Raw genomic sequence first — 19,358 nt, 5'->3', positions numbered from 1 at the left:
TTATTTATATTTTTTTCTTTTCATTTTGGAGTTGGGCATTTATTTCATTCTGCCTGTACTTTATCTTTTGAAGAAGTAGCATTCATTGACACCCTAAGACATGGCCCTCATAACACAGGGGGTGTAGTTCTATAGTTTATAGAGAACTAAATCTCACTCCTGTGAGTGTACAGGAAATGAGCTTGCTTGATTTCTTCTTTAATTATTATTTAAAAAAAAAATAATTTTACTCTATTTTCTGTTTTGTATTTAACAAACCAAAAAAAAGTTCATCGTTGTGGGTTTACTTATACTTTTTTTTTTTTTACACTACCTGCTCAATGCTTGTTTACCTCTGAACTCCAGAACCGCTCCCATGCTATGACAATTAGAAGAGGGAGATGTTCTGTAGTCCTAACAAACATCCTGTCTTAGTATGTCAATGCTGCTCTTCTGTAGATACAGTACAGTGAGTGAGCATTGCACCCTAGGACAGGAAGTGTTACTGGCAGGATAACCAGGGAAAACCTCAAACTATAAAGTAATTAAATATCAACAATGGCAGGCTCCATGTTTTCTTAGTACAGGTATCATTAAGTATAATACCAAGTTCCTTAGACTAGAGTAAAGTGCTAACAATAAATGTTTCCCAAGTCCTTGCTTTGTGTGTGTGTAATATATATTATAATATTTATAATTACACACACGCACACTATTGCCTAAAGTATTGGGACGCCTGCCTTTACACGCACATGAACTTTAATGGCATCTGAGTCTTCGTCCGTAGGGTTCAATATTGAGTTGGCCCACTCTTTGCCGCTATAACAGCTTCAACTCTTCTGGGAAGGCGTCCACAAGGTTTAGAAGTGTGTCTATGGGAATGTTTGACCATTCTTCCAGAAGTGCATTTGTAATGTCAGGTATGGGCTCGCATTCTCCGCTCTCATTCATCCCAAAGGTGTTCTCTCTGGTTGAGGTCAGGACTCTGTGCAGGCCACTCAAGTTCCTCCACCCCAAACTCACTCATCCATGTCTTTATGGACCTTGCTTTGTGCACTGGCCATCCCCAAACTTCATGTGGCCTTCAGATTGGCACAACAACAGTGCATAGAGAGCTTCATGGAATGGGTTTCCATGGCCGAGCAGCTGCATCCAAGCCTTACATTACCAAGTGCAATGCAAAGCGTTGGATGCAGTGGTGTAAAGCACGCCACCACTGGACTCTAGAGAAGTGGAGACCTGTTCTCTGGAGTGACTAATCACGCTTCTCTGTCTGGCAATCCGATGGACGTGTCTGGCGGTTGCCAGGAGAACGGTACTTGCCTGACTGCATTGTGTTTGGTGGAGGGGGGATTATGGTGTGGAGTTGTTTTTGAGGGGTTGGGCCTGGCCCTTTAGTACCAGTGAAGGGAAACACTTAAGGCATCAGCATACCAAGACATTTTGGACAATTTCATGCTTTCAACTTTGTGGGAATAGTTTGGGGGTGGCCCCTTCCTGTTGCAACATGACTGCACACCAGTGCACAAAGCAAGGTCCATAAAGACATGGATGAGAAGGTTTGGTGTGGAGGAACTTGACTGGCCTGCACAGATTGTTGACCTCAACCCGATAGAACACCTTTGGGATGAATTAGAGCGGAGATTGCGAGCCAGGCCTTCTCGTCCAACATCAGTACCTGATCTCACAAATGCGCTTCTGGAAGAATGGTCAAACATTCCCATAGACACACTCCTAAACCTTGTGGACGCCTTCCCAGAAGAGTTGAAGCTGTTATAGCGGCAAAGGGTGGGCCAACTCATTATTGAACCCTACGGACTAAGACTGGGATGCCATTAAAGTTCATGTGCGTGTAAAGGCAGGCTCCCCTATAATTTTGATAATAAAGTGTATCTGGATGCCATCTCAAGGGTGCAACCCTGGAATTGAGGAGGCTCTAGTAAGGAAATGCTGTCTCTGAGGGAACTGTTGAATGTATTGTTCTATGAGGTATTGTGATGCCATTGACCTAAGTCAGGAAAAGAAAATTCTGATAAGTATCTGGAAGTGTTTTCTCTGGAAATATACAACCGTTGACCTGCATTGTTTTTCTTTTAAAGATTACAGTGTTAAATAATCAATGACAACTGAAACCAGAAACTCTGCATTCCAAGCATTTTACAGAAAACATATGATTTTAAACATATTGTATTTGTGATGAGTCTTTTCCTGGTGCATTACAGTAATGCCACCGCTCGGAACACAATGCATTTCCAAAGTTGAAAGGTTGAAATTTTCCCTCGTCACGGAAATAAATTTGGAATGCAGGTGCAAACCACATGCTATCAGCATTAATCAGTGGACTCAAATTATGATGCAATATCGCGATATTGGAGACCAACACACACAATCAAAGTCTCCTATAAGCTGGTCTTATTTATTACTGTGCGTTAATCTGTAAAAAATAAGTCAAGGCAACTGGGCTTGCTGTATTTTTCTTGAAGACATTTCACTGGTCATCCAACCAGCTTTCTCAATTCAGAATGACTTGTACAAAAATTCTCTGGGAATAAATATGGTGAACCTCTGGGCAGGTTATTAACACATCCTAGCTCCAATTATGCAAATACAATCAACACCTGGTTGTGACTAACAGATTATGTGGAATTGGAGCAACACTCGCTGTATTTATTCCCAGATAATTTTTTTTGTATGTCATTCTGAATTGAGAAAGCTGGTTGGATGATTAATGAAACGTCTTCAAGAAAAATACAGCAAGTCCAGTTGCCTTGACTTATTCTTGACAGATATACCATGACCTGGATGAATGTGAACCTTCACAGAAACACTGTGCGTTAAGGTTTTATATAGGGATGTCCCGATGCCACTTTTTCAGGCCCAAGTACAAGTACATCCCATCATGTACTTGCCGATACCAATTACCGATACTTTTTCTTAAAGGGACAGGTGACTTTAAATGATACATAGTACAACTACATGTTATGTACTATGGATCATGGTTTAACCTATTCATGTTAGCAGTGGAGAATTGTAACTCTATTGCTGGAGTGTAGTGGAGGTGTGTGCTGTATATATGCACTACATATACATTACAGACGTCCAGTACACTATAGCAATAGATTTACAGCCAGCCCCATCCCAGCTTCCCTTACTCACAGTTTCACTCCGATCCCCGTAGCCTCACGCGATGCCTCTTGTATTCGGCGCTGGGCAGGATCGCTGCATCGCATGCAAGCTTCGGCGCTAGGCATCGGGGCATTTTGACAAGTACAAGTACTTGTCAAAATGCCCTGTATCGGGCCCGATTCCGATGCTAGCATCGGTATCGGGACATCCCTAGTTTTATAAGATAATACAGAGAGAAAAAGGGAAGCTTGGGGAGTGTGTAAAATGTTATGAGCTAACAGTTAGATAATATAGAAGGTAATAAAAAGAAAGGAGGGTGAAAACACTCTTATGCAGAAGTTCAGTCTTCACTTGAAATGAACACAGAGTTCTCTTCACAGGATGGATACTCTTGTGCTTTATATGTAATCATAACTTGTCTGGAACTTCACATATTTCATAACTGGTAACCGAGGTTCAAGGCCGAGTTTTGCAGAGGTTTAAAAAAAACCAAAGCAAATATGTCCAAGGTTAAAATGAGTATATAGCTATACAGTATGTATATGCCAAGCCGTATATTCTATGCCTTGAAGCCATTTTGACTACATATTTCTCCTACACCCTCATATAGTGTTTTGGGGACAACTATAACAATTTGAAATTTCTCTCACTTTCTTTCTTGGTGACAATAGTCACCAGAACAAATAGAAGGGTGAATCTCTCCAAGGGGGACGCAGACAACAATAAAATACAGACAGGGGGTCCAACCCTCACCCACTCTATTCAAAAACAAAACAAAAAATGTTTTTGCATAAAGGTTGGTAATTAAATGAGCAACTCGCCTAGAATTTGCCTGTTTACAAATACCCTTAAAGGAAACCTTTTCAAAGAGAAACATAGAGTCTGCCAGTGCTTTATTCTCACACTAAACATGCTAGTTGCTTGGCTGCCATACAGGCCCTGTAGTTTTATGCATGTGAGTTACTGATTCAGAACAAGTATTCAGAGAAGGACATCTGACATATGATTTGATCTGACATTTCACTGGTCATCCAACCAGCTTTCTCAATTAAGAATGACTTGTACAAAAATTCTCTGGGAATAAATATGGTGAACCTCTGGGCAGGTTATTAACACATCCTAGCTCCAATTATGCAAATACAATCAACACCTGGTTGTGACTAACAGATTATGTGGAATTGGAGCAAAACTCGCCGTATTTATTCCCAGATAAAAATTTTTGTATGTCATTCTGAATTGAGAAAGCTGGTTGGATGATTAGTGAAAAGTCTTCAAGAAAAATACAGCAAGTCCAGTTGCCTTGACTTATTCTTTACAGATGATTCTTTGCAGAGATGTGCTTCATCAGCTTCTGACGCAAGAATGCGGAAATGATGTAATATACATCACTTCTGCATTCTAACACCGGAGAGGGGATCGGAGGGAGGTCGTGTACCAATCTCCCTCTGATCCCCTGTCACAGAGGCACTATGCCGGTCCCGGGGGGCTCGCACCGGACAGAGCTGAACTCGAGACTAGCGGGAGGGGGGCGCACAGAACGGCACGTTATACAATCAATCCACCGGCTCTATAGCCAACTGATCACTTGTATGTAAACAGGAATCGCTGCCTGTTTTTACATTTTGGCAGTGGGCGGGGCTAACATATTTTTAAATGGCCGGTCAAATCTAGGAAGCTCCCGGCCGGCCTTTTTTTTACAATGGCCATCCGGGAGTCGGTTAAGAGATAATGTGTTTGTTTTAATTTTATTGGGATAGGTAACTGGTGTTTTGTCTTTTGCATGCCCACTCTAGTTACAGTATATGCGGGAGTTGTTGATTTTTGATACATAAAGTGTACTTGGTACCAGGGCTTATTATTATCAGTTGCTTTCATTTTAAAGACATCTGACTTTTATTCCTGATCTGCATACTTGCATCAGGTCAGTGGATTGAAGACAGAAGGTAAAAAATAACATCCAGGCAACTGGTATTTTGATAAGGAGGGTGGGCATAGTAAAGGGCGAGGGTTTTGGGTTTGATTTGTGGGCCCAGTCACTGAACGTGGCTAAACATCCACAACCTGCAAACATTTTCAAGGCTAATAGTCAAGGGATTGTCAAACAAAGGGAAGCTGGGTAAAAATACAGTTCAGCAGGGAGCAGCTCTTTTTAAAAGGCTTATGTGTATTTCCACTTCTGCAGTCAAATATGAGAAAACCCCTCTATATGTTCATTATGTGTTCTAATTCACACAGCAAACTGAAAAATAATTTAACAAAAATATTTCTTATCTTTTTAGATGTTTTGTTGCAGCAGGCAACATGACTGATTTCAGGTTTTTCTGAGAACCTTCACAGTGATATGTCCTTATAGAGAGACTAAGGAATGAAATTTGAGGATTGTGTTTTTCTCATTAACTTCATTAACATACAATGAAGAAACCATGGTTAATATACTTTCAAGCCACTGCCCATCCCAACCCCACCCAACATTATAAAGAAGGAGAAGCCAATTGTAACCCATAAGAAGCCAAGACATCCTAACCCAAGTAAAAGCAATTTAAACTGCAAGAATCAATTTTTATTTTTTTTTAGCTTATGCGATGTGAATGGGAACATGTAACAAATATAAAATAGGTGTTATCCCAATCTGGCTGAGAAAGTGGAAATACCCTTTAAAGTTAAACATTACAAATAAAATTCCTTTAAATAACATGCTTGGGAATGCCATAAACGCTTTTGTGAATTGGCATACTTCTGCGTCCTCACATCCTATACAATGTGTATAGAAGGTGATGGTACACAGGACCTTAGACCAATGCAGAGGAGGGGGAGAGAGGCTCCAGGGAGTGGTCTAAGAGCCTGCCAGCTCTGAGGATTTAGTGAGTAGAACTGTTATAGTCAGCGGGTACAGTGCTGGGTATAGTCAGAGGGTAGAGTGCTGGGCATAGTCAGAGGGCACAAGTGCTGGGTATAGCCAGGGGGCACAGTGCTGGGTATAGTCAGGGGGTACAGTGAGGGGTATAGTCAGTGGGTATAGTGAGGGGTATAGTCAGAGGGCACAGTGCTGGGTATAGTCAGGGGGTACAGTGAGGGGTGTAATAGAATTGGGTACAGGTAGAGTATGGGAATTAATCTTTTACAGTCAATAGAGGGTGTGATGAGAGTAGATGGCAAAAAGGCAGTGAAGATGTGACTGTCACAAGCAGATGTGATCGCTGTGCGCACACACAGCCGTCTCTCCTACACACAAGCACACACTGTCACTCACCGATCTTGCCAGGATGCCACCAGAATCCACACTGCCACAAGGTACGGGGTCTCCACCATGTGCCATTCGCAGCGCACCAACTGCAAGACATCCCTCGCCCCCCTTCCCCCCCATCCTCATGATAAACGGCAGTGCCTGTGTCCCCGGTCTCTGCTCCAACTCCTGGCCGAGTCTATCTGCAGGGGCAGACCCGGAGCAGAACTCCACGCTACCCTGTTAATCTGGCCCTGGACCGGGCCCACCTCTGATCCGCTATGGCGGTAGTTACGCCACTGGGTAATACCATTTTTAACTGGAGTTCTGCTTTAATGTTCCTATTTGTGTCCATTTATAACTTTATAGCCCCACTTTAGGGACTTGCAAAGGGAGTAACAACGGTCATCAGTCCTTATACCACCATTCCAGTGCACTGGTGTAGTGTCTTTCTCCAGACAAAAATAATAGCTGCCTCAATTTACTAAAATCTGTTAATCACTCAAAAGCACCCATATTTGAAAGGAACATGCCACACATTAAACTCCATCTTTACCTGATCTAAAAATCAGAAATGTACGACCACAATCAGAAAGGGCATTTGATCCACTCAAACCTACATTAGATTAAATGACTAGGTTTATAGAGCACATTATGTATGTTTGTATAGTATATAAAAAGTACAGCAACAGCACTACAAATATTGTCTACAAGACAGAAATCCAAGGCGGTGTGTTATTTTTGAATGCCTATTAAAATAGCTATTCGGTATATGCAAGAACATGAGTAAGCAAAAAACAACCTGTCTGCAGTTTTGCATTGTATAGAATTTCGGCATATACAGCAAACAATTGATCTGGTAGGTTTCCTTCTAGACATAAATCAAATTACCATAGGTAATTTCCAAAGCATGTTCTGCTCATAACACATTTTCAGTGACATTCTTTTTTGTTTCCTTTACCAGATGGCCGCAATGAATTTTCCTCTGCTACTAATCACGTTTCATGTTGTCCAGGGTCTGGTAAGTATGTACACACGGTACACACCATGTATTATACATACATTTGTATCTGCACATCTGCATTAGTATATATTGATAGGAGTTAGTAAGATTTCATCACAACCTGACATCCCAAAGGTATTAAATATACTCATAGGGTGCAAAGTTAGTAAGATTGCATCACAACCTGACATCCCAAAAGTATTAACTATGCTAATAGGGTGCAGTCTATTAATAATTTTGCAATACTGCAAAATTAAATTCATATGAACTATATTGAATTTTGACATAGATGTACAATTACTATGTGTAATTGTACAGTGTTTAACAAAGGACCTCTTATCAAGAGCAAAACAGAGGTACATATACAGACTTACACTAAGATGGCAATACAAAACTGCCTTGAATATATATCTTATAAATCATTTAGTCAAGTGCTAACTTTGACAGTAATAACTCAATTTGTTTTGGAATATCACTGTGATTAGACCAGGATCATTCCTTTATCAGTCCTTACACAGCAGGTACAATGGGGGTCAGTGTCACCCAACTGGCTCAAAATTCTTTTGATGGGTTTGTTTAGATAATTCACAAGCAATCTGCCCCTTTATGGACCATCTTTAAAAAAATTATATTTATTTTATCTCTAGCAGCTACAACCTGAATTGGTAGTTAGTATTGTTGTGACCTATAATTGGCAATAACTAGTTAGTAATGTTGCTTTTGTACTTCTTATTTCAGCCTTTGCCGTCTATTCCAGATATTCCTGGTAAGTTCATAATTTTGTATTTTCTGTTTGAAAGAACAATGAGATACTGAAAATTAGTTTGTTTCTTCCTTCTAAAATCTGAGATTTATGATTTTCTTTGTGTAGAAAACTAGGGCTGTCTCGATACTAGTATCTGTGCCAGGCATTTTCATGAGTACTTGTACTAAAGGCCGATACCAGCCATTTACATTTTTAAACAAGTTCGGCTGCCTGAGTTCCTGCGCTTGCTGGGGACCTGAGGCAGCCTGCTGGGGACCTTGCTGTAGCTGTCTTTGACAGTGCCGGTCCGGCCCCACATCTCCTCCTCCTTCCCGGTGCCCGGAGAGGCACAGCCCGTACGGCCCTGGAGCCCCAGAGAGAGCCAGGCATCCAACCTTCCAGGCCTGGAGCCCCGGAGAGCCAGGCATCCACCCTTCCAGCCCTAAAGATCCCAGCATCCACCCGCAAAACCCTGGAGAACCCGGCACCCACAGAGCCCTGGAGAGTCCGGCAAACACTCAGAGAGCCTGGAACCCACATGCAGCCCTGGTAAAATCTGCACGCAACCCTGGTGAGACCCAAACACAGCCCCGGTTAGACCCGAATGCAGCCCTGGTTAGACCCACATGCAGCCCTGGTGAGACCCAAATACAGCCCTGGTGAGGTCTGCACGCAGCCCTGGTGAGACCCTGCATTCAGCCCTGGTGAGACCCAAATGCAGCTCTGGTAAGACCCAAATGCAGCCATGGTGAGACCGCACAAAGCCCTGTATAATTGCTTTAGAATCATGGATTGATGGGATCTGTAGTCCTCTATTGCTGGTTGCCATTCTCCATTGCTGAATAATCATTGATTGCTGATATTTGTAGTCCTCTATAGCCGGTTGCCATTCTCCATTGCTGTATATTTAATGATTATACAGAAATTGAGAATGACAATTAGCTATAAAGGATTACAAATCTCAGCAATCCATAATTGCTGGTTGCCATTCTCCATTGCTAAATAATCATGGCTTGCTGAGATTTGTATTCCTCTATAGCTGGTTGCCATTCTCCATTGGGGAATAATCATGAATTGAGTTACAGTTCTTTATAATTACAAAGAAACTGCCCAAAAATCATTGTTCTGTATTGTTTTAGGAAAAAATGTCACATGTCCCTTTAAGAAAAAGTATCAGTAATTGGTATCGGCAAGTACCTGAGGGAGAGTACTTGTACTTGGTCTTGAAAAAATGGTATCAGGACATCCCTATACACAACAAATGTCCCTTGAAAAAATATTAATAATTTACATTTATTAATCGTTTATATTATTTAACAAATGTCTGCGCTGGTATGTTAATACCTGTGTTTTACTCGTCTTTAGATGTCTAAAAATCTACTGGATGCTGATAAAACAGCAGTCAGGTCATAACAATGTCATGATTCAGACAATCTGGTCTTTGGTATCTTACGTTTATCATGGAAGAACAATAGCCTGTCAGCTGACAGACTTTCCCTTAGAGATCCATTTGTTGGCGGTGTTTGTTGAGGTCTGAAGATACCATAGATACCCTCTGTCTTTGGATACCTATAGTTGAACAAGTTCCTTCTACATGACCTAACCAGATGTTTGATAGATTTGTCCGAGATCTTGGAGGCAGACAACTCCAGCTGGACTCGGTTGTGGTGTGAGGGAAACAGAAGCAGGCTTCCAGTGACTGCATACATTGAGAGCCACATTGGTACCTGTATGTCTCTCTCATACAATCGCTTTCGTAATATTGTAGTCATTGTAGCTGGTTTTTACTCACCTGGAACACCACATCTATTCTATCTGGCCATAATAATGGGAGGCCAATTCTCTTGTGAATCATGTTGCTCACATCAGGGAAGGTACAGTCTTTGATGGCTCAGTATTCCTGTGTATGTACAGTGCTATTCTATTTTATAGTAGTCTCAGTAGTGAAAATTTACCTATATTAATCTTTTTTTCTCATTTGACCTTGAAGCATTGACCTGCCCATAAACTGCCTGTGTCTACTTAACAGGCACAGCACAAAGCTGTTGTCCCGTGTCTATGGATGCCTTTAGAAAACGAGCAATTGAAAAAAATAATTAACAAACCAAAAGGGGGTATAGAAACGTTTACAATGTATTTTGCCCAGACATACTCTTTTAATTAATGTAATTATTAAAAGATTTTTCCTTAGCTATGGAAAGCTCAAAAGATGTTTGTCATTGTATTTAAGAAATGCTCGGAACTGATCAGCATTATCTAGTGTGAATTTTTAATGTTCTGTTTTTTTTGCAGCAGGATATGGTACATCTAATTTAACAAAATCAGATATTTTTGAAATAAATAAAGGTATGTAAATGTGTTATTTATCTTTTTATCTTTATCTGCAACTTTTTTTAAGAAATCATTTTCTATGATAGCACTAAAAGATGAAATTGTACGGACAGCCTGCACCAGTTTGTTATTAACACCTCCTACAAATAGGACATAATCAATGAAAAATGTTTAGGGTATGCAAAGTATAGCTCAGTAAAAGAAAAACAACTACTTTAAAATCCATAATATATGCAATTTTCTGGCGATTTGTTTGCTTAACTTAGGCCACACAGGATATGTGAAATTTAATAATTACATATATAAAAATACATTATTTAATATACAGTGGGAGTTCCTTCCATATGATGGATAATAAGGAGTTGCCTAAAAATGGGTTGAGTGGTTTGTATCATTCAGTAACCTTAATGGAAACCAATGCTAGGAGACACAGAAGGCTGCCACTGCTGAGCTAAACCTTTTCAGAGTCAATGACTAAGTATGCAGATCCGGTGTGTTGACTTCACTATGACTTACCATATTTCATGCTTGTTCTGGGTCAGAGAGAGGAAGGGTCATAACTTTTGTTAGGTTCTTGCTGTTGTCTATGGAAATTCTGGGGAGATTTCATCTCTTGCATAGGTGTCACCTGCTGGAGATTATATACCGTATATACTCGAGTATAAGCCGTCCCGAATATAAGCCGAGGTACCTAATTTTACCACAAAAAACTGGGAAAAAATATTGACTCGAGTATAAGCCGAGGGAAATGAGGCAGCTACTGGTAAATGTACAAAATAAAGATAGATACCAATAAAATTACATGAATATTTATGTAAAACTCAAAAAATGGGCTGAAAAACTCGGCTTATACTCGAGTATATACGGTAGTAAGTAAGGAGGCCATCCCAATAAGGACAGATACTGCAAAAATAATCTGGCAGATCTAATTTCCTGTCTTCATTCAATTCTTAAAAATGTTATTACTACTGTCTAGAGCAGTGGTTCTCAACCTGGGGGTCGAATGACAATTTGCCAGGGGTCGCCGCCAGATGTCGCTGCAGCAGCCGCGTCAACCCTAAATTTTACCGTTGGGGGTCACCACAACTTGGCAAATGTTACCAAGGGGTCCCGGCCCTAGAAAGGTTGAGAACCACTGGTCTAGAGAGATTTTGTTTACTACCTGTCTCAATGAACATACAATTTCCCCAACTGGTACAGAAAGGAATGAAACTTGAAAGAGTTTCTAACCCTTCCACACTCTGTCCAAAACTAAAAGATTTGGTCGGAGTTGGGGGATAAATCATTAAAATCATACACTCGTATTACATCCAGGCAACCATAATTTTCCAATGTAAGGAATGGGAGCCCGCATATTTCTTTTAGTCCAGGTATCCGTTAAGAGATTCAAGGACTGAAATATACAATCTGACTGCCCTCAGTCACGAGAACTGGGCCTCACTGCCACAAACTGGAACGTTGGGCTTAGCTTTACATTTATGTTGAGTGAAAGAGGGAGGAGAGTGCCACAGACAGATGCTTCTGGTGCTGTGTATTTATGGGAGAAACAGTAGCAATAATCAATTAGACAGTTGTCCAGCAGTCTTGTGACGGGTCTAGAGACACAAGATTGTGTTTTCATGCTTATATTTAGTTTTAGATGTACATGGCAGGTAGATTTTCCTAAAACTGAATGATTGTGTAATCAATCACACTTTATGGTCAAGGTGTGCCTGTTAATTTCTTCAGAGGAGAAATGAGAAGTAGGCGGAAACCCCCAAAGGCCTTATTTCAGGGAAAGGCTAAGCTTTTCTGCTACAGCCATCAGCTTAGTAAATATTTGCTAACCCATATTCCCTGCTTATATCACCCTGAATACCTGGCATTATTTTGCATGATCAGTTTACTGGGGGTCTGATAGGAGCTCAGCACCTGCATGCTGGTAAACGTTTTCATACTCTTTCCTAAATGTGTTATTTTAACGTGAATCAGTAAGGCAGAACTACCTAGTTTGTCACCAAACTGAAATATGTCAGTACATTTTTTAAAAGTCTGAACTCCCATTGTGTTTTCTTATTCTAGGTCAGTAAATGTAGATCAAGATGACATTTCCCTGGTGACATCACCATTAAAACCAAATTAAGAATGGCACCTACCTTGTTGTTATTCCTACCTGTCCCTTTAAATAAATATTTTAATCTAGTAGTGATCGTAGAACAATGCCAATGAGCTGTGCAAATAGAAGAGTAACCTATATCTAGAACCAGTTATTTCAAAATTGTTAGATACCAAAGAACACTTTTATATAGAATCAGAAACTTAATTTGCTATAATTGTTGTAGTAGATAAAGCTTTCCACATATTCTTTAAAAAAAAATCCTTCAATTTATTTAACATAGTCAGTGTTTTTCATCCTCAGGTTTGGAACTCTTTGAAGGGGACATTGTGAACAATCCAGTGAGTAAATAATGTATTATTACACTTTTTGTTACTTTATATTGTTGCAGCAACACATTGACAGCAAACAAACTTCAGTGATGTGCAACTAAGGAAATAAAAGTATGTACTAGGGGTTCTCCCTGTCATTTAACTGTCTGTTAATTATTATGCAAAATAACTCTCTCATGCTCGAGAAACGTTCATATGAAAGTGCAGCTACTGCAGTGTGAGGGTGGACAATTGGTCAATCACATGGGTTTCGTATGATCCGTTTGTTAAGCTCATGGCTATTCCTTTTTTTATTAGATTCTTTTGTTCATGGGTTCTATTGTTGCACAATGGAGCATTTACTGTGAAAGTACTTTTCTACTGTTGCTTCTGTAATTCTTTAAAAAAAAAACAACAACTTAATAAACCTTTTGTAAAAGAAAGTTCAGCTTTGCAGCACTGCATTACAGGCTTTATTTAAAGATACACTCCAGAAAAAAATAAATAAAATGAAGCCATGAAATGCATAAAGGAGCTACTGCCCACATGTACAGAGATTGCCTATTTTATACTGGCATTGCTAAATTGCACTTGAACAACCTCCCTCTGATACACTCTCTGCAGGTAGAAAAATGTGAAAACATTATTAATGCTGGTGCTGTAAAGATTGGGACCAATATTATCCTGTGAACTCTTACAAGTGTGTATCCAATCCTTGTCATCTGACATACCCTACTCTTCTTCTGGCCTTCTACAACTTCCTCTCTCTACCTGGTCAGTAAGATGGCATATATAATGACTAAGAGATTGTGCCCATGGCAGAGCAGGGTTAAAAAGGCTGAGAAAAGCTGCTCTAAATATTCAAAAATATAGTCTCCAAAACTGTCAGACAGAATGTTCAGCATTGTAGTCAGACCAGTACAAGATGGTTTCTGATGACACTATTTAACTGCAATTAAGAATTGTGTAATTAAATGAATAATATCTTAAATAGCAGAAATAGCTTTCCTGCCAATACACAAACGTGTGGCATCCAAACATTATTAGATCAGTTAAAGTGTAACTCTATTTTAGTTGAGAAAAAATCATTCACTCTGGATGATCCATATATATTATATTACAGGGATTTTAACAAACTTTGTTGCAGATTCCTATCTTCCTCTGTTCTGAGGAAAGTGTTGCCTGTTTCACTATGTCCTTTCCAGCCTGTTTCTGAATTGGAGGGTCTGTGTTCACTGTAGCCACCTGAGCAAATTTCAATGTCCTGATGAGGAAAGCTGCAGTATCTCCATCACTTTTTTTCTTCTTCTCTTTATTTGAAAAATGTGTTTTTTTAAGGATAGTTTTCCATAGGTTACAATGATTGGTTTATTCCACCTGTATTCTCCTTGCCTGCACTGTGTTATAGAATGCATCTGTAAACCAGGGAACATGTGTAAGTACACTTGCTATTTTTCTACAGATTAGCATTATTCTGATTTCAATGTTAAATTATGAAATATAAAAAATATGTACTTTATGTAATTTGCATTTTGTTTTTGAACCCTAGATGGGAAGAAATACAATAATTGGATTGCAATATAGGTGGCCTTTGACAGTCCCTTATTACTTAGAAGACAGTCTTTGTAAGTTTGCAAATAGTGATTATATAAATAAATATATTTGCCTATGCGTAGAGGAAACTCATGTGGAGGCTAAAAATAACTATGTAAACGTTTAAAAAATAAGTGTTATATAAACCTTTCCCAATAGTTACTGGTAAAACCTCACTGTGCAAACTTGTATTATTTTCCATCTCTCTGCGATCCCTTCATTCCCATAAGAAGCTCTTATGTCACTTTATGTTTGTAGCACTATAATTAAGAGAAATAGGAGAAATGCAAGGTAGACATGTTTACAGCTTGTTGTTCAGAAGGACACAACAGAACTAAAGCTAGCCATGCATGTTTAGATTTCTCTGCTATGTCCGTGGGGCTGAATGAGAGAAATCTCTTAATTTCCCCATCCATGCTAAACATCATGGATAGGCCAACCTGCACTGCCGACTATGGCATTCAGGCAGCCGGCATCACCCAAATACCCAAACAGTGGCTGCATCTGATAGGACTGTTTAGCCGACAATTTTTGACCCACTGCCTTCAATTTTGAGATTGACCTTTGTCAAGCATGTGGTGCCAATGGAGTCACTGCTGTATTTTCATCCAATTCAGGAGAAATTGGATGAAATTTGAGTTATGAATGGCTAGCTTTAGTCTAGCACAACTATTACACTATGGTTTGTACAGAGAAGAAACTTATAGTGTGACAAGTTATGAGGCTCACAGTTTTTTCTTTTTTTTCATCTCCATACAGCAATTAATGCTAAAGGTGTGATCCTGAAAGCATTTGAACGCTTCAGGTTAAAGACTTGCATAAATTTTAAACCATGGAGTGGAGAAAAAAATTACATCTCAGTGTTTAAAGGCAATGGGTAAGAGATGTTAAAATTTTATATTCATTAATAGTAACCTAGTATTTACCTAATTGTTCAATATACGGTTATCAGTACATATAATGAGACCTTTAAAATATCATATATGTTAACAGGTCATTAGTGCCGAGGGAAAGATAGCCACAGCAGTCGATAGGTTGTTTGCAATAATTTAATAATAACTTGGACAAGACAAAGCATGGAATCTGAATTGTTGCTCTGGGCTACATATTCACTTGCTTTGCCTAAATGTTAAAAAATAAGTACCTAATGTAAGGGTATAGGCTGTATTCGTCTCTTTTAATTCCTTTGCTGCATTGCAGGGACTACCATGGTCACTGTAAACCATACTTAAAAGTAATGGCTGCAGCAGACAAGATGGATCATTTTTTCCTGTTGAAATAACTTGCTGCTGGAGCTCTGAATAAATGTTAGAGCGTGTTTTTTAATTAAAACTCCAAATCTAATGCTACATAATAATTTTAAGGATATATTGTGCCACAATGTTTTTTTTCTACATTGCTTTCTTAAAGGAGAACTATGGGGTCAGTGTTTTTCCCCATAGTTCTCCTTAGGGTAACGGGAGGACACAAACTAGCATCCTCCCGTTACCCTAAGCTCAGTATACCGCGAGCTAATGCTCGCGGTATACTGAGACGCCGCAGCCGGAGCGGATCCCGACCTCGACGTCGAGATCCGCCCAGCTGCATGAGTGACAGCTGGCTCTGCCTATCTAGAGGCAGAGCCAGCTGTACCCACCCCCTCCCCCGTCCGTTACGCCAGTCAGTGCTGGCAGATCGGAGCGGGGAGAGGGGAATCCAGCCCCTCCCCCTGTCACGGCAGAGAGCCGTGCCAGGATCGAGAGGTGAGCGAACCCGGTATGTGTTCGCTCACCTCCCGATCTACTGAGCCGACCTGTGACAGTCTCATTGTCACAGGTCGGCTAGAACTATGAGGTGAGTGGAAATCACTCATCTCATAGTTCTCCTTTAAGGCAATTATAGGCAATTCTTAAGGCAATTATACTATAGAGGACAGTCTGACTTGAAGGCCCAATCCCCTTGCAGTCAAGCAAACTATCACATAAACTTGTGTGTTCCAACATAAAAGTTTTAAGTTATATGTAAGTTATTAAATGAAAACAGTAAATAACCTAGCATATATTGATTGAAATGCTTGACTTGGCAATCCCACATACAGCAGCATTCAGACTTGGAGAGGGAAGAGCGCCACTAGGAGCCAATGCAGTGCACATATGCTAACTGTAAACAGGCTGACTGAAATAGCAAAGTAAGTAGGGTTACAGGCTGGGAGTGTGCTGACAAGGAGGAAACAGTGGTGTGAACAGAGGGATGTGTTTGTCAGTCTGCTGCTGCTCTTCACATAGTCTGTTGCAAGGCTGTGAATGGTTAGAAATACCAAGTCTTTGGCAGGCAAAATAGCTTCCAGATATGTGATTACGGTACCTGTTTATTTAACTCTTTGTTGTAGCTGTAATACCAGTAGAAAGAAAGAAAGGGTCACAGGGACCAAAGCTGACATTGGTAATTAAAGTTTCTATAAAGTCAACCCTTTTTTTTTGTTTTGAATAGCATAGGAAATTGTTAAAACCCCTGTCAAGTTTTTGTTTGCTGTCTCTGTCTTGCTAAGAAGATTTCCCTTCACTTTCTGTCCTGGAGACAGCTATGAGGCTATACGCACAGGAGTGCCTAGGCACACTCACATGTCAGGAAGTTCTCTGCCATTTTTTAGGAGGATTTAAAAAAAAAAAAAAACAACTTTCAAGGATCTGCTTAGGCACAATCTTTCTAAATGTTCCTAACATAGCAAATCTTCACCTTTTTTTTTAGTTCAAGCCCAGGCATTCTGTATATGAGATTCACAATACTTCTTCCCAGTGACAGAGCATTTGTCTTGCATTTGATCACAGAGGTAAAAACCAAGCTACATTTCTTTTATCTTGGCAGCAAAGCAGACACCTATTGGAATGTTAAAATGTTTCTATGTGAGAAAACCACTAGTGATATTCTGTAATGGTATCTGACACTCACTCTAACTACCATGCTGGCAAAGCGTTTGCTAAATTGTCTACTGCCTACTGTTCCAATAGCCACTGTTGCCCCTGAAACATGGCCTGATAAATACTAACTGTAATGATATGAGCGCAAGGACACTGCCCACGGGCCTGCTCATTGACTGCTTAGCTAGCAACTCCAGTTAAAGTGGAACAAGAAATAGCCAGCAAGCTACCCACAGAAAAATACTTATTGAGTGAATCCCAGTGCTTTTGTCCCATAATAGCCGGGAGGGAGGGCAATGTAGTCGTGATGGGCGACTTCAATTACCCGGATATTAATTGGGCTAATGGTACCTCAGGATCGACAAAGGCGGGCCGATTTTTGAACTTGTTGCGAGACAATTTCTTGGAACAGATGGTGGAGGTTCCAACTAGGAAAAATGCCATCCTAGATTTAATAATTACTAATAATGGGGACTTAATCGAGGATATTGTAATTGGGGAGACACTGGGTAGTAGTGATCACAATGTGATTACTTTCAATATTAAATACAGGAAAGGAAAGAGGGCGGGACGGACAAGAACCCTTAATTTCTAATGGGCGAAGAGGGTTCTTTACCGTAAGAGCGGTTAAGGTCTGGAACTCACTGCCATCGGCAGTGATTGCAGCCAAGAGTGTAGATCTGTTCAAGAAACGTTTGGACAATTTCTTGAGGGACCGTAATATCCAGGGATACCAGTATCCCTAAGAATGAGATGATGCGTGGACCTATATGGGTTGGACTTGATGGACGTATGTCTTTATTCAACCCCCAAATACTATGTAACTATGTAACTTTCATCCAACGTCTGCAAAAGAGAAACCAGAATTTGTCCACAGAAATCTCTAACCTTGTTCCGAGCATCCTAAAATGTGGCCTCTTCAGACAGGCTGCCTCTCCAAGCAGTTGTTTACAAGATTAAGGGGAAACCAATTTAAATGTAAATTTTTTCTTTATAAATTAAATTTTTGCTGCAGCAGGTTCTATACATCGTACAGATTTGCCACTTTATAGGCAGTTGAAGGGGGCCCCCCAGGCACGATATTTAAAGGAATTTTTCATTTTTATTGTTTCACTTTAAGCAATGTTAAAATCACTGCTCCTTTAAAAATTGTATTTTCTAAAAGTGTTTTTTTCCATTGATACATGTCCCCCAGGGCAGGGAATCCCCGTACACTTTATATGGCCAATTACTTGCATGTAAGCCTTTAAAATTGGGACATTTGATTTTCAGAGTTCTGGTCCCATAGACTTACATTGTGTTCTAAGTTCGAGTTACAACTTTTTCCGTGTTCGAATGTTCGAATTAGAACTGAACAGGGGGGTGTTCGGCTCATCACTAGTGCTGACACTGTCCTTCCTTCTGGAGAGTGGCTACTTTTGTTCCCCATTGTCCGAGTGTGTGTTGTAAAGTAGCCACTGCACCAAGATCACGCCGGTGATGGACTAAAATCTCAATACAAATTAGTAAACCAAACATGAGATTTGAGGATCTACAGGCGAATGATACACAAATAAGCTACATTGTTGTTCATAGCTGGGGTACTTAAATGCATTTTTAAAATTGAACTCCTGAGTTTAGTATCACTTTAAAGATCACATGCCTTTTCAAAAGAATAGGTTGGGCCAATAGAGAGGAGTCTAAGTTTCATTTTGGATGTATTATTATTAATATTATTATTATTATACAGGATTTATATAGCACCAACAGTTTGCATAGTGCTTTACAATATAAGGAAAGCAAAACAAACGACAAACGCACTCAACAATTTGTTACCAGTTATACAGTAAGGTGCACACGAAATGGGCTTTGAACAGTAAAACAGCAGAAAGGCATCATGGCACACTCACAAAACCAGCATGTAAAACAACTTGTCTCACCACTAAGGATAATGACAGAGGTTTGGATACACGTCTTCAGCCGAGGATGTGTAAGCCGCACTGCCGCGCCAAGGCACCTCTTATAGTGCGGTCCTAACTCTAAACTATGAGAGTCTCCATCTTGGAGCACATGGGG

The 19,358-nt window shown here is 40.1% G+C and overlaps 1 protein-coding gene across 1 annotated transcript in view; it reads left to right on the top strand.

The window, feature by feature from the left end:
• The first annotated feature begins 6,368 nt into the window (after positions 1 to 6,368).
• The window catches only part of LOC108786083 (meprin A subunit beta-like), a 46,699-nt gene continuing 33,709 nt past the window's right edge, over positions 6,369 to 19,358 (top strand). The window contains exons 1-5 of the mRNA XM_018555302.1: positions 6,369 to 6,396; positions 7,293 to 7,349; positions 12,806 to 12,843; positions 14,363 to 14,438; positions 15,166 to 15,283. Of these exons, the coding sequence (XP_018410804.1) occupies positions 6,369 to 6,396; positions 7,293 to 7,349; positions 12,806 to 12,843; positions 14,363 to 14,438; positions 15,166 to 15,283 (317 nt within the window). The remainder of the gene's footprint in view (positions 6,397 to 7,292; positions 7,350 to 12,805; positions 12,844 to 14,362; positions 14,439 to 15,165; positions 15,284 to 19,358) is intronic.

This window comes from Nanorana parkeri, unplaced genomic scaffold (genome assembly GCF_000935625.1).
Source record: "Nanorana parkeri isolate BGI_ZX_2015 unplaced genomic scaffold, ASM93562v1 scaffold191, whole genome shotgun sequence".
In the NCBI taxonomy this organism is placed as follows: Eukaryota; Metazoa; Chordata; class Amphibia; order Anura; family Dicroglossidae; genus Nanorana; species Nanorana parkeri.
This window is presented reverse-complemented; position numbering and strand designations above follow the sequence as displayed.